Source organism: Halyomorpha halys, unplaced genomic scaffold (assembly GCF_000696795.3).
Source record: "Halyomorpha halys isolate HHAL.00 unplaced genomic scaffold, Hhal_1.1 Scaffold46.1, whole genome shotgun sequence".
In the NCBI taxonomy this organism is placed as follows: Eukaryota; Metazoa; Arthropoda; class Insecta; order Hemiptera; family Pentatomidae; genus Halyomorpha; species Halyomorpha halys.
The window spans coordinates 380,130-396,452 of NW_027109456.1; the positions used below are offsets into that span (position 1 = coordinate 380,130).

The following is a 16,323-nucleotide window of genomic DNA, read 5'->3' on the forward strand; positions in this document are numbered from 1 at the left end:
GCACGCGACAGGAAATTGGAAATATTAGCATTGAAGATAATAAGATGCAATTCTTCATATTTGGTCTTCTGTACTTCTGTCTCGAGCTGTGGTATCCCTGATATACTAGGCTCATCTTCTCATCGTACCATGGGTGGTATTCTTCTTCCCCTTCTCTACCCTCTTCGCTACTACATTGAGGAAGTTAGTCTTCCTTTGATATTCTCAGATCCTCTATCATATTTTCAACCCTAGGTGAGAACTAATTTCAATTTTAGGGTAGGTGAGACCCGTTCTTTCTTGAGTGTGATGGAGGAGTAAGGTTGTGCTTTAGCAGTAGACAAGAGCTTTGCGAACTTGAGGGAGTACTGACCTACAGAGAATGGAAAGATATGGCGCCGATGGAGGAAGAGTAGGAGATTGACTATAGGGTGGCAATACTGACGGCCGCTATCATTGAAGTGGCTAGTATTACCCTCTAGCGCCGTGGGGGGAGAGCACGTCCGGTCACATGGTGGACGCCGACTCTGAAGCATTGAAAGAAATTATACTACAGGACAGGGAGTGTAAAAACGGTACGAACGGCCTCCTCACATTGCCCCAAAAAATCCAAAAATATGTCGTATCGTATTACCGATGTTGAACGAGAGAATGAGATGGTGTCGAGAGATGTTGCACACACGTGATTTGAACTTGGAATTGTCTGTATTAAACTACTAAACAATCTCTTTAAATACCCGACGACGATGGGGGCAACGCCCGGTCAGAAGGGCGTAACGATAAAATAGGTTCCTCCGGCGACGTCGACACCCGCCATCGGCGGGTTGTAAACCCTTAGCTTACCCTTAGTAAAGCCACTCAATGGATGCAGTAGGGTAGATTGCCTTTTGGGATCTCAGGTACCCAGCCATGATGACCTATACCAAACGGTGTAGCACGAGGCGGTGCAAGAAGCTCCTGGACTTCATCCTCAAGGAGGTTTTCTCAAAATACGTGACGTAAAGAGACAGGGGATTGTAGCGCTACTCGAGAGAATTAGCGAGAGAATCAGCGAGACCCCGAACCAATGGAACAAAAAATGCTGTAGGAGGACTAAAAAAAAAAATTGGAATGGACGGTAGGTGACCGCGAGGAGGGCGCTTCCTCTTCTGCTCCATAGAAGATTGGATACTAAGTGAGTTATCCCAGATTACTGGGTATCACAGGTCCTAACAAGACACAGAGTTCCGGAAAAGCTGCAGTTCGGAAAGAACATCGACCAATGCTTCATGAACTCCTACAGAGTTCCTGATACAGCATGTGAATGTTGATTGCACCGCGGTGGAAGTACATTATATTTATTAGTGATTATTCGTTATTTACTGTTACAATAAATAATTAATTGAAATAATAAACCCTTTTGTAATAATTTCCAGGATTTTAATAGTGATGACACACTTATCAATGACCAAACAATAAATCTTTTTTATAAATATATTCAATTTCTTTTAAAATTATAACATTTCATACAATTTCGCTTCTTCTTCTTCCTGAAAATAAAATCTTATGTAATCAGGCACGATATGCAGTTTTACTATTAAAAAATTAATGAAACGTATTTTTGTTTTTTTTAAATATTTGTTTTAGATAAATCATTAATCACGATTTTATTTATAAACTATTACTTACAAAACTGTATTGCTATGTTTTATAAAACATCGAGGGTACAATTGTGTTTGTCAATACAGATATCCAAAATTAAACCACTGAGAAAATAAAAAATATTTTACAAAAGATTGTTAAGTTTGAATCAGCGCATAGGCAACAAGGCAGCGCATTGTTGGGCAAAGCCTTTAGTACAAGAGCCGGGAAGAAAAAAAGGCAGTTATCTCACCCTAATTTTTGATTACTTTAATGAAAACTAGGTATAATTACTACTCAAAATTGATGAGTCTGCCAAGTATAGGTAGGGGGAATAAAAAATGGCGGCTGTTTAAAAACCTTAATAAAACACTGATTTATCATTCGGAGCTCTATATCTTAAAAACTACCAACAACACTAGAAAATCTAAGAGGACATTATTTAAAGAAGGGTAAATTTGCTGAAATATTAGCCCTAAAAGAGCAATTTACGTTCAATAGTTCTCGAGATATAGCTTTTTAAAAAGCAAAATTTCTTAAAAATCTACAGAAGGATTAGAAGTTGGTTAATTTATTTTGTAGGAATAGTAGTTTTCATGATATTTACTAAAATAAATTGATTTATTCGGACAATAAATTTGATTTATGAAAAACTTTATTTCAGAAACCATTGGACCAACTGATGTATGCCAGCGCTCAAATTAAAGCTAGTTAAATTTACTACAAAATAGTTAATTGGTTTATCTTTGTAGGAGTAGTAGTTTTTATGATATTTAACAAAATAATCTAACTAAATGTTAATTTCTAGTTGTTCGTATAAAATGTTGGATATTTTAAAAAAATATATCTCTAGATCCATAAGACACACATATGTCTGCCAACACTCAAAATAAAGGAAATTTAACTTACTATAAAGTAGTGTATGACACTTATCTTCGTAGGGGCAGTAGTTTTTAAGATATTCACATATGAATATGAATTTGGTAAATGAAAATTTGTCCGAACAACTATGCATCAATTTATTATAGCAAATTTCATGAAAACTATTACTACTACGATGATAAACATTATAAACTACTTTATAGCTCATTAAACTAGCTTTAATTTGAGTGCTAATAGACATATGTACGTCAAATAGTTTTTGATATAAATTTTTCAAAATAAATTCACTAACTACTGATCTTTCAGTACGTCCCATACGACATTTTTATAAAATGTTGCTTTTTAAAAAAGGAAATCTCGAAAAATATTTAACGTGAATAAGTCTATTTGGGCTCATATTTTGGCAAATTTACTCTTCTTTAAATGACGTTCTCTTAGGTTTTCTTGTGTTGTTCCTAATTCTTAAGATATAGAGCTCCGAATGAAAAATTAGTTTTTTTTTATCGCTTTGAAACAGCCGCCATTTTTTATTCCCCCTACCTATACTTGGCAGACTCATCAATTTTGACTAGTAATTATACCTAGTTTTCATTAAAGTATTCAAATGAGGTGAGAAAACTGCCTTTTTTCTCCTCTTGGGCTCTTGTACTACTACTTTTCCGATTAAAATTCTAAAAAAATAAATAGTACTTACTCACTTACTAAACAATATATTTGGACCATTGGGCGTTTCATTGATAAAAAAGGGGGTCAAATTGAACCACAAAACTTTCGAATTACACACAATCTTAGCACCATTATGAGATACGGCTCTGGGGATGGAACCAACCTATTCTACGCCCAAAATAAAAGTAATATATTCTATAAAATATATAAAATTTTAACCCAAGGTCAACCTATTTGTCAGTTAATTGACCCAAGACGTAAAAATCCATTTAGGTATCGTAAAATGAAGATTTTGGTGCATATAGTTCATTAACTTTTGTCCTAATCCTATAGATCTACATACCAGTAAAGTTGTGAAATAATAAATAAAAGGTGTGTGATTTACCTCTCAAAAATATCAAATTTAAATTCCTAAATTTTGGATTCGCATATGTTAAGACAAGGTGTATATTATTTTTTCCGTGAATATTGAATTCGCGATTGACAAACCTGCATATTTATAATGTGCACTTATATCCAATATAAAAGCCCATCTGAATTCGAAATATAGGACCATTTTTATGGATATTTAGATATATTATATTTTTACCATAAAATATAGGACAAGTTTGTATTAATAAAAAGCGGCAGATTTAATAAAAAATATCATACAACAGTATAAGATAGTTTTTAGACGAAATGCTACTTTATCTAAGATAATAAACTGCACTGATGCCACAATAGTACTCTTTTGCAGCTGAACGAAAAATATCTAGATAAGGAAAATAGTTTCAAAATAAGAATACTCTGTACCTCAAACCTTCACAATAACTATAAAATAATTGAACGCATTAGTGGTTATTTATTTTATTTTTTCCATAAATTGCACTTAATATCCAGAAAATTTCAATTTGTTATATTTGAAAAAAAACTAAATCTAAGATTGTATTTGTCAGTTTTGGACTAGATATGATAGGTCATTAGATTTTTTGAACCGTTTGTTGAATTTGCTTGTATTACAGACTTGTTTGAGAGGAAACTATAATTTCTGGATTCCGGGTAAATCAATTCCTTGAATTAATGTCTATCAACAGGTAAGCATCAGAAGGCCTATTTATCTTTAATTAATTGTAAAATTAAACAACATCAATTTCTTAATCTACAAATGAGAAAACGTGATTCGCGTAATATAAAATATTAATTAAATATACCATAATTGACTCTCATATACCTTTTCTGGTTCTTCTATAACTGTTTCTAGCAAGGGTGGTCTTGATGCAAACATTCTATTTCTGTTCATAATCCTTCTGGTTCTTACAATGTTCAATATATTCCTGTAGTGGTCATTTCCTTTCGTGTCATTTCCTTCAGCTTGATCAGAACTGTTTTTCTTCTGTGGAGTGTCCTTATGATTCATCCCATCACTGCAAACAGATGCTCTTATTTCCATGGCATTTATACTTCTTATAACATCCTTTACGCGGTCTAGCCTATTGTATATTTTCTTCAATTTTCTAGGACCCATTCCATTGTGAGAAGATTTGTTGCTTGATGGCGACAACATACCGGTTATATTATCTCCGGTCATGGTTGGCTCCAAACTATTTCTTCTAGAACGTTCTAATCCATTATTATATTTGGGGATATGTGAAGAGGTAACGTCTGTGACGACTTTATTTTTTACACCCAATCTCCGTTTTTTAAAATCTTTATGATTATTCTTCAGCTTACCATTAACTGGTGATATCCAATAAGAAAATTCAGGTACTTTTTGTTCAGTTTTGATATTATCTAAAGATATCTTCGTGTCTTTATTACTCTCTTTCCTACGCTCTTCTTCAAATTCCTTTGTTAAACGGCAAATAGAATGTTCAATATTCTTTATTTCCTTGTTTATTGATGATGGACGAGAACATTTCATAGTTAGCCTACTGGTTTTCTTTCTTTCTTTATTTGCATTCATCAATTCTTCAGCGAAATGGCCCTTTTGCAATGCAATCCTTTTTTTCATACCCACGAATGGATGTAGCATAGTTTGATTTCTGCATTGTCTCGTCTGTTGAGTCCTGTTACTGTTCGATTTTCTAAAATAAAAAATAAAATAAAATTCTAATGTATAAATTAGTAAACATCCTCCTGAGTAAAGCCCAAAGTAAGTATTAAATTTTTTTTTTTAGAAATACCGAGTTCATTCAAAAATGCAATAACGGAAGCGGCGATTTTATAGCAAAATAGAATATTTTTAAACTTTAAAAGTATGTAAATATTAAATAAAATAAAAGGAATTTAGCATTACTTAAAAAATAAGCGAACTGAACAGAGGGATTACACTAAAAAATGTGTGGGCTTCTACAAAGTGTTAGCAGCACTAATTAGTTTTTACCTTATACGAATATGTTCTTCAATTAGTTCTAGACCTATGCTACATAGCTTTGGTAAGAATGCCCCATCAGTAATATTCCGGAATCTTTTGAGGATGAAGGCATTCGAGGAGTTAAGCGTTACTATGATGAGAGCCACGGGAATTTACTTCCTTAGGGAGGAGGGGTTTCTTCGATTAGCTAGTGAGGAAAACTTCCCTCAGTTCAAAGATTTCATCTGTAGCTGGACGTCGACGGTACAGCTCTCTGGAATATTGGAGTAGAATGGAGATAGGAGACAGCACCGAGAAGACCGCCAGGAGATGGAACAGAAGATAACGGGTTATAAGATTATAAAAGCAAACTTTCTTGCAATTAAAAAACAACTTGCAGTAGTGAGTTACAAACAGCATAACACCACATTACTGTAAACACCCGTATTGTCCAAAGGAAGTAAGGATAGTAAATAAATAAATCTGAGGATGATATTACTATTAACAGCCGCCTCAGGACCACCAAGAACCCCCTAATTGGCCAATGCAGCATTGAAATCAAACTCCATCGTATACTTAGGCATCAGACTAAAGCAGCATTTCCAGCACATTGCTTCTCCTAGGTCCTTATAGTCAGAAGGATTTCATATTGGTTCCACTTACGACTGCTGTCACCAGTTCGCTTTCAAATTAAAAATCAAGACTGCTATTCTTTGATCTTAATCTTGTTCATCAAGCTACATGACGGAATTAAACTATTTCTTTAACAATGCCTTGTTTTAAACTGTACAACTTGTGAAATAAATGCAATTACTAGGATAAGCTTATTAGTGATACGATCCTATTAAGATGTTTAGTGTTTAGTTATTCACTCTAAATGATGGAATGTTACTATATACCATTGGTGAGTTCTTAATGTAGTTGTCAATAAATAATAAAACTTGTCATAGTAGTAGTAGTAGTAGTGGGGTGCCTTTCACACCCAAAAAAACTAAAGGCTCTTCAAAAAATACATTAATATAAGGGAGTGAGTAGCTCTGTGGTAAGGCAGTTTGCTACTAACTCCAAGGACCTGGGTTCGAATGTGTCTGTGGCATATAATTATTTTATATTTTACTGTCGCCATGAGTCAGAGCCCTCCGGGGTCCATCCAGCTCCAAAAAGTGGGTAAAAATCTGGCGGTGACTGTGATTCTGACCAAATCAACTCATTGCTCAACCTTAGGTCTAGTAACAGTACTTCCTTACAAAGTATTGCACCCTGACCCTTCATGGGTTTTAGCTACACAAATTTAATTTTTTTTTTTTAATACTTCGTATATTCTATATTTACACGAATAGATGTATGGGACGAAATATACTTCATGGAGGCATAACGTACCGGAAGGCACCCGATTACTGTTCATTATTCAAGAACAACTATACTAACAACACACCAAGATATTTAAGTAGATATGGAGTAACATTCTGTTGCTTAGAACAGATGGTTTTAAAAATAATTAAATAATGATATATTGATTATAATTATTCTATGTACATTCTAAATGTTTGATACACCAGTGCTCCAAAAGATCTTTTGCATTAACATAGGTTTTCTAATTTATTATAAAATAGTTTTTATACAATATAATTTGTGTCACATAAATTAGTTAACTCACTGTAGTAACAGAAGCATTTTTTTTCTCTTTTGTAATCCTTGATTTACAATACCTTCATTTTTACGGCTCAAATCAAGCATTTTGATGACTCCTTATAGCCTCTTTATATTTATGCTGCTAAAACAGGTTAATTAATTATAAATTAATAATTAAGTTTTATGGCGTAATTTACGTAAAATTGTATATATATAATTGTCTAATTTTCATAATTTTTTTTTTACAGTGGATATGGAAAAATTAAAATATAAAAGATTTATTCAAAGCATGTTTATTTTTCACGACAGTTTTCGTTTGGTTTTGACACAAGTGGCTACTTCCTTATATCATTCTATTTCCATTACCCATGGCAAAATATGTAATGAATCCACTTATGATCACGAATAGCATCAAAAAACAGGGTTTGATTACAGTGAGATGATAAATACAATAGGGATGTTAAAAGTAGTAAAACTTCTTTTATTTCAACATTTTTTTTAATAATTTATTTATTGTTATTTACAACTGTATACATATATACACATCAAGTAAATTTGCTTTAAGTGATATTATGACATGATACAAACATGTGGAGAGTACCAATTGATAGAACTCCAAAAACATTTCTAAAGGAGAAGATCGCGCGACCATCTTCTTTGCAGACGTCTAGGAGGATTATTAGGTACTGAAGGAGAAGCCAGGTTAGAAACGAGTTGGTTTTGGTTTTCTACATTTAAACTCATAGAAATCAAATTATTCCTTGAATAGATGAACATTATTTTAATCGTTAATCCTTAATCGTAGTATATCGACAGAGTTTGGTGATCGCTACTCTCCGACGAGCATGACTTTGTAACAGAAAATTACCCCAGAAAGTGAGAAGCTGGTGACGTTAAAATGCTCTGAAACAAGCACCTAGTTAAGAAAAAAAGAAGAGTAAACAGTTGGAAGAATTTGTGGAAAGATATAGACATGGAAATATGGGCATGACAAGCAGCGGTTCTGCGTAACAAGGTATCTATTCAACATACCTAATACGTAATACTTCATAATACGCATTGTACTAGTAACGTCGTGCTTTAATTTGGTTTAGGAGACTTTGAGAGGATTCTTGACAAACTCATGAACATTGCTAATTTTATATACAAGCGATTCCCTCTGTCTTCTTCTTTTTTTTAATTGAAGTATTAGTTAAAGTTACCAAGTGGTCCAGTTATGTAACACTGAAGTTGCTGGATAATGACTGTTGGAGCTCTCTTCCTCTCTCCTGATGGGGAGGATCCGACCCTATGCACCTATGCTGACACCATGTTTAGTTTATTATTCGGGATTTTTTCCCTCCCTATTTGGTCCACTATAGATGTTTTATTTCTATTTATTTCATCAAAATTTCCACCTTACGGACATTTGTACGAAACTTACGTAGAAAGGGTAGGTAGGTATATGGCTAGGACGCTATAGCAACTTATCGTCTGTGACATTTTATGCAATCGATTTTACGTTTTTTTTTTACCATCTTTCCTAAAACGACTATAACAATTTAAATCAAACTCTTTAAATCAATGGAAAATGATATGCTCTTCAATATGAGATAGGTCTTATCTTCATTGGTTTAGCCTGACGGGGCTTGAATGCAAAATTTTCAGAATATCATCCTCTAAAGTAAATTTAAATTAGTTTATTAGAAACAATTATCCATCGGCCATTCTTAGAATTAATAAGGGTGGTTAAATTAAAAGCATTAAAAAAGTTATAATTAATTAAGAGAAGAAGTATTTTGACGGGTTGAAAAGTAATATTCATGAATAAAATCAGTAATGTATAATATACCGTAGGATAGAAAGCAAATTTAGAAAGAGTAATATCAATCTAATAAAGTCGTAGAAGGTAATATTCAGAGAAAATGGACCGAATTTATAAAACAATTACGTGTTTCCATCGTTATAATGGAATATATTTATTAGGAAAATGTGTTAGATCTGTAATGATTTAAAAATAAATTAATTATTTTGATGTGAAGCAAAAATTTCTACTCAAAGCAGGTGAAAGCTATGTGATGCGCTCGACGCACCAAATTTTTTTATAGTGAGATATTTATACTAACAAGGTTATATAAACTTTACATGTTTAAAAATTGGATGAAAAACCTGTCAAAATTTAATTTTTTTGAAGTAACAACAAGATTTCAGATGGTAAACCACAACGGGAGCTAATAAGAGAGAGATAATTTGATAAACCAACTACCGCTCTTACAATTTTTGATTTTTTTCATGTAAGTTATAAAAAAAATGTTAGTCGTAATGATAGTTCACAGTTACTTATTCTTCTATCTATCAGTATTTAAATTACTCTCTCTGATCCAATTGGTATAAACTACATGAAAAATATAATACCGTAAATCCATGACATAATATATTTAATCCACTAGCTTAATACAATTGCCTTCAACAGTGTTTTCAATAAATTTTACCTCGAAATCTGATCTGTCCTCATAATTTTCTATTCTTTAATTTTATCCTCCGATTTCCACATCCGAATTAGAAATGCATTATTTGATCGCAATAAAAATGCCGATAGTACATACCGATTAGCTTTTAAATTAATGCAAAACTTCATAACTAAAAAATTTTGACTATACCATTTTTTAAGATACTATTCCATTTTGCTTTTTGAATAAAATAATTACTAAAACCATTGTGAATACCATATGGCATTTGAAGATTCGATATATTTAGCGCTAATTTTATAATAACGTAGGGATTACAAATTGTAGTCCAAATATATCTGTTGCTGTGGGTTATAACGAACGCTATAATTATTATATTATTGATGCTTTCTTTGAATATAGCTGTCTGCTTCCGCTAGCTAACAAGGAACGAACACCAGTAGACCCTTTTTAGTAGAGGTCGTGCCTAAATACTTTAAACTATTTTATCACGTTCATGATGTTAGGTTATAATCTGCTACAACAGAAATATAGTTTGGTAGTATATACGTCTAATACTAAGGACTTATCAATGTTCATAGAAGTTAAATAAAAAGGTTGGAGTTAATTTAATAATCATTAGCAGGAACAAAAGACTTCAAATTTGAAGAATAAGTATCAGGTGTTCAGTGAACTTGCATATGGAATAGAGCAATGTAAAATATTACGATCGTGAAAAATTTCGACGAAAATAAATGTTCTGAGGTTCCCGAAGTCCAAAACATCCGATTGGCTTTCAACTTTACCTCATCACTAACATCAGCTTATGCAGGTACAATCTGAGATGAAAATAAAATACAACTGAAACTAAACGTGCCAACAGCTATGACCTCCCTGATGATCTAGAATGCTCAAAAGATACTGGACTCCTTGTCTTATGGTAGTATTATACCTCAAGTACAAAAACAAGTGTTATTCCAACACTTACATAATTTTAGCGAATTCATGAGATGTTAATTCTGATACTAATTCTGACATTTTTCTGATAAGTGAAAAAAAATTAATTAGTTTTACCTGAAGATTTGTACATTAAGGTTTTTTTTGGTGTTGGGGTCGGAATATGAGGTGATTTTTTGATTTTTTTTTCAACCTACCTTATTTTCTTTTTTAATTTTATAGGAATTTTTTATTAATTTAATTTTCTGTTAATTATTTTTTACACAATTAAACCCCCTTATAACAGCATTTGATAACATGAAGCAATATAATTTATTTTTCACATACCAAAGATAGTGAATATGCACATCTTCCTAAATCAACATAAAACCTTTGTTACTATTATGTACTCTTATATTTCTTATATTTCGGCATGGTTGGAAAGACAAATTTTTCCTTATTCTGATGATAAAATTATAATGATGTTAAATAGCATACATTAAACTGGATTTGAAGACAATAAAAAGTCACATGAAAAATAAAAAATTATAAATACATTTTATTATATTATAAATATAAATTGACCTAGTAGGTAGAGTCTGACTTTTGCCAATTGGGGTGTTTTTTGTCCTTTTGATACCATAAAAATCACAAAAAAAAAAAGGAAAGATTTTAATCACTTTAGTGCTACAAATGTGGGCTTTTCATATCATGAATTTGTGGAAAATATGTGCGTGATGGAATAAAATGGTGTTAATTTCAGGTCTGCAGTCACAAAAACATATCAGAAAAAATTATCAAATAAAATTTCTAATTTTAGACCTGTGTTATTATTTTAAATGTTTTCCCTCTTGACTACATGTTAATTACTATTTTTGCCATCGTTTTACAGCATCTTCCATCTGAGACTACCCTTCCCATCAGTGCTCCAGTAGATAAATTTGATATGTATTCAACTTAATGTTATTTATATCCATTTGTTTATTTAATCATTGCATAATATAACAAAATAAATCATTGTATATGCCTACCGTTGTTATGTATTGTATTTTATATAATAGATATTTTCTCATTTATTCACTCCTTTGTCTTATTTGTTACTTCAATGGTTGTTTATTCTCTTATGTTTACATTTTTATCTGACTTCTTTTCACTCTACATAATTTGACTATATATTTTATTTTGTGTGTGTTTTAATTTCAATATTCATTTTAAACCTTATCAGATGTTAGATCTCTGTATCTTTTATATTGGTTATTTTTTCTCTCTCCACTTGTGTAATTTCATTTTCCATACACCATTATTTTCTGTTATTTGAAACCCTGAAGATTGCCTGCAATTTAGGGAAAAAATTCTGCGTTCATTAAACATTTTTAAACTATTTTTTGGTATTAATCTCTATGAGGGGGATTCAGGCCATTTTCTCCTTTATGTTCAGTATAGATATTTATATCACTATATTTTGATTATGATTATAGTGATCGACAAGGTATTTTTTGTACACATCTAAATTTTTTTTACAAAATTAGGTTAAATAAAAAAATATGTTTCAGACCTTAACTGAAAGATTATAAATATAAATGAATAAATAAAATATTCATTAAAAAAAACTTTCTTGAATTCCAATATGGTGGGTTGAATGATGGTAGAAAACTTCATAAGCAAATGGTCAAGAAAAATATAAAAAGTTAATGAAAAGGGTTTACTTAATTAAAGAAATAAGTAGATTCATATCCTGGGTTTTAGGTAACTATGAACATTCCAAGGAATAGTCCTAATATCAGATTTTTTTATTTGAATTTCATCATATGTCTCCTTTTCAGGTTTTTTCTTCTTTTTTTTTCAGTAAGCTGATGAAGAATTCATAGTCATGTTATAGAAATTAATATTGATGAATCCAATACTAGAATCACCACTAATAATTTATTAAAAAATAACACTGATTGGGAATTCAACTACCTAAAAAAAAAGCTGTTCACCTATGAACACGACCTCCTTCAGTGATAGAGTAAGATGGATGAAAATAGATTTGAGTAAAGAAAAGAAAGAAATTTATTTCGAATTACTCTCTGAAAGTGATAGGTTAAGTGAGCATTAAATGTCCATGAAAAATAACCATGACCTTCATAAATAATCATGAGTCAAGAAATAAGAAGTTAAAAATATAATGAATAAGAAAACATGTGCAAATAAGATATAATGCATCACTTAGATATAAGAAATCATCTGAAGCACAGAACGCTTTTTTAAGTAAACAAATCATTCAAATAACAAACAATTAATAGGTGCACTGGGAATAGTTTGAAAAGTTAATTAAGGAAAGCAGATATAAAATAAAAAACTGAGCAAAACTGCCTGACAAATATACATTGAACAAGTAAAAAAAAATAAAAAGAGGTAAAAATGGAAACCTATAGAAGCTCGTGAAATGCCTCTGAAACTCTAGAGACACAAAAGGGAAAATTCGATTTCTATCTGTGAGTGGACTAACTGAACAAATAAAAATAGGATATTTAAGTCCTATTTACAAAAAAGAAAAACAGATGTGGTGTACAAATTATAGATAGAGGTATTATAGATATGTTGGATCAGAAGACTAGAATGGTTTTACTGTAGAAAGGTTGGACCACTTCTTTACCCTTAAGGTTCGACCACATCTTTACCCTGAGACAAATGTTTAAAAATATCAGCAGGATTCAAATCAAACTAAATAGATAGTTTGTATTGAGTATATGATTCAGTTTAGAGAAATAAATCATGGGAAGTTATCAAAGAAGCAAATGTAGTTTAAAATACATTAAGCATAAAAAGGAAATGTACTGCAGTAATGTTTGTTTTACAGTCTAGCCTCTGAGAAAATTCCAAATATACTCCAAAAAAATTCTACAGGAATGCCACTCATGAAGGTTTTTTAAAATATGGCTTTAGAAAACGTAAAGTATAGAGTAGAAAATTAGAAATAAAAATTAGAGAAGACACATACCACTAATTTACTGCATCATAATATTAAATGTTTTAAAATAATATGGTGATTAGGCCGTCCGTAACTCAGATGGTTAGGTCTGGGTCTATTGATCTGAGATCTGTGGGCAGTGCCGATTCTAACCTGGCCTGGGACGTTGACTTTTTTTGTTAAGTGGCGGTCCTACAAAATGAAAAACTTGACCCCCTATCATGGTTAGAATAGGTTAATAACCTGAAGATAATTAAGCAAAAATTACCTTCGCTGTGGATTCCCTAAAAAAATAAATAAAATATATATGGGAAGTGTGAGTAGAATTTCAACAACTAAACACAGAGCACTTATTAAATCATTAAACACGATATTAAAACAGCAGAAAATTTTAAATTACTTGGGTCTGTCATCAATAGTGAAGGCATTTCTACTAGGGATCTAAAGTGGCAAAAAGATGAAACCTAAATATGGACAAGAGTTTAGTAAGGTTGTTCCATATAAGTATTACTTTGATGGTATTAAAAACATAAACAGATTATAAACTTTAAGGATAAAATATTAACAAATTTGAAAATACACATATATTTTTTCAATATTTGGTCACAATACATTAACACATACATTGTGATATGGTAAATTGAACACCCAATTTAATTAGTAATGGAACTAAACTGGGTCTTGGGAATAGGGAAATGGACATAAACAAGGAAGGGGAACTAATACTGTAATACTGTCCCATTTTCAATTCATAATGCATTATACATATATTAGAAATATACACATTAATAAAAGACCTTTCAGGTTCATATTTCCCAATAACAAATTTGGTAGAGTATAAGTAAAAGCAGTACTTTGAAACAGCCATATTTTTTCTTTTTAATTATTGTTTTATGCATGACAGCTTATTTATAACTAAGATAGCTGTTTCAAATTTATATTTTACACAGCCGTCTCAAACTATAAACTTATTATGCAAATACCCTACCAATTTGAGGATAGAATAATTTTATATAAAACGGAGAAGGGACAAAAGGCCATCCACATTTACATCAAACCTAACTTGTCTACTATATAAACAATACATTAATAACTTACATTCTATTTTAATATAACACAGTTATATTGGCAAATAACATATTTTACCCCTTAAATAAAGCAATAAAATAGTCATACTGATCCAGTAGCAGGTCAATTTAATGATCCATACAGAGGGACAGAAATTACATAATGATACTTTCTTTTTTAGAAATGAATCAAAAAATTAATTTTACAAAAGTTTTAACTACATTAAACTTAGGAACATGGTGAACTAAAAATAATTTTTTTTTTTTACTATTTACAACTGTCAATATAAACCAGAAAATGCAATTAAATGAAAAAGTACTACAAAAACAGGGTTATGATTTATATGAGAAAGAGTGGTACCTAATTCAATCTGGTTTCTTGTTTCTTAATTAATTTATGTGAGATAAACTTTTACTTTTTGATTAAAACTTTTTCTTTTACCATTTAAAAAAAAAGAAGGTGAAAATAAACTTTTTAACTTAGTTTTTAAAACAGTTATGGACATTTTATGAATAAAAGAAGTTTTATGGTACAGCAAAATCTTTTAGTTTTGTTTTTTAAAATAAAAGATAACAGTTTATTTTGATTCTTTTTTTTTTTTTTAATAGAAAGTTGACACGGATTTGCTACAAAAAATGAAAATTATACCATTGAAATGTAGATACCCTGTTTTTGTTGAAATAAGAATCTTTTCATTTATAATAATATGAATACACAGTAAAAATTGAATGAGACAATGTTGTATACAAACAATATAATTATAATAAAAGGAATAGGTTACTCTATTTATTTTGCCTAATAACAAGAAAAAAATCATTTTGTAGTTTATCTCCATGAATCAATTCTACTGGACAACTCAGATATAAATGTACTGAATCAATTAAAGATAGAATTAATTTTACTTCAGTGAGATTAAAGGCACAGAATCTTAGGTATATTGATATCAAGGAAAGGCCTTTAGAGGATGTGAACATATGATTTTTAAGGTTGTTTTTATAAAATCAAAGAGTGCAATACAATTTTTACAAATATAAACATCAGTTGTTTTAAAAACAGGGTTAAAAAAATTGGATTTCTTTAATTTACAGCATTTTTTAGACATATTTTCTAATTATTTAATACATCACTATTTTAAGAATCAACTGCACACATTTTCAATTTTTGTCAAGTTCATTTTCAACTTGAGTTTTTTAATGATATCTAGTTTTTACAATTAAGATAAGTTAAAATAGCAAGAGTCCCATATACCTAAATGTCAATCATAAGGTACATTAATCCTCCATTAGCTACGATTACTATCAATGTGTTCTAATCAGAGACAGGAAAAGAGAAGTGGGAACAGTTTCACAACATTTAGAAAACATTTATTACTAATTCATGAAACATGTAGTATTTATTCATTAAAGCCGTACATCAGATAGTTTATTGTAATAACTATAAAACCTAGTATACGATAATTAAATTGGCAGTACCATATTTTTTATATAATCAATTCCCATTCTCGCTTTGATTCGATTCATCTTAAAAAGCATATAACTCCTTCACTAATGTATTTTGAAGCCTAATGCGAAAATAAAATGTTTAAATATACTTAAAAGAAATTCAAATAATCTCGAGATGAAAAGTACTGGTACAAATGTATGCATTATTAATGTTACATAAAAGGAAAATATACAGTTTTATTTATGAAATAAAATAACTGTACAATAAAAATTCTTTATAATTTACTTCTTTTTTTTCAGACAACTTCAAATAAAAAAATAAATAGCAAACAAATTTAGCATTTGTTCAATCTCAAAACACCCAAAAGTTAGGCCAAAATACAGAAC

At 30.6% G+C, this 16,323-nt stretch overlaps 1 protein-coding gene and 1 long non-coding RNA gene across 3 annotated transcripts; one reads left to right on the top strand and one right to left on the bottom strand.

The window, feature by feature from the left end:
• Nucleotides 1-1,390: 1,390 nt before the first annotated feature.
• Nucleotides 1,391-9,780, bottom strand: LOC106689402 (uncharacterized). 2 transcript variants are annotated; one of them, XM_014434354.2, is made up of 4 exons: nt 9,583-9,780; nt 7,137-7,253; nt 4,358-5,210; nt 1,391-1,508 (listed from the first exon to the last, which is right to left on the bottom strand). In XM_014434354.2, the coding sequence occupies exons 2-4, from the start codon at nt 7,214-7,216 to the stop codon at nt 1,473-1,475; spliced, it is 969 nt and encodes a 322-aa protein (XP_014289840.1). In that variant the 5' UTR covers nt 7,217-7,253; nt 9,583-9,780; the 3' UTR covers nt 1,391-1,472. The 2 variants fall into 2 exon arrangements, with proteins under 2 accessions (XP_014289840.1, XP_066903743.1); XM_067047642.1 differs by having other exon boundaries at nt 7,137-7,250; nt 9,583-9,779.
• On the top strand, nt 9,178-11,501 carry LOC136795823 (uncharacterized). The gene is made up of 3 exons (XR_010843510.1): nt 9,178-9,384; nt 10,181-10,477; nt 11,366-11,501. It is a non-coding gene; the product is annotated as an uncharacterized lncRNA (long non-coding RNA).
• The last annotated feature ends 4,822 nt before the right edge of the window (nt 11,502-16,323 follow it).

Bases quoted from the DNA above. Each gene is read 5' to 3' on its own strand.
- LOC106689402 (XM_014434354.2), bottom strand. From the start codon at position 7,216: ATGCTTGATTTGAGCCGTAAAAATGAAGGTATTGTAAATCAAGGATTA. The intron at 5,211-7,136 runs GTGAGTTAACTA...TTTTTATTTTAG, and splicing joins AAAATGCTTCTGTTACTACA to AAAATCGAACAGTAACAGGA. The intron at 1,509-4,357 runs GTATATGAGAGT...TTTTATTTTCAG, and splicing joins TTATAGAAGAACCAGAAAAG to GAAGAAGAAGAAGCGAAATT.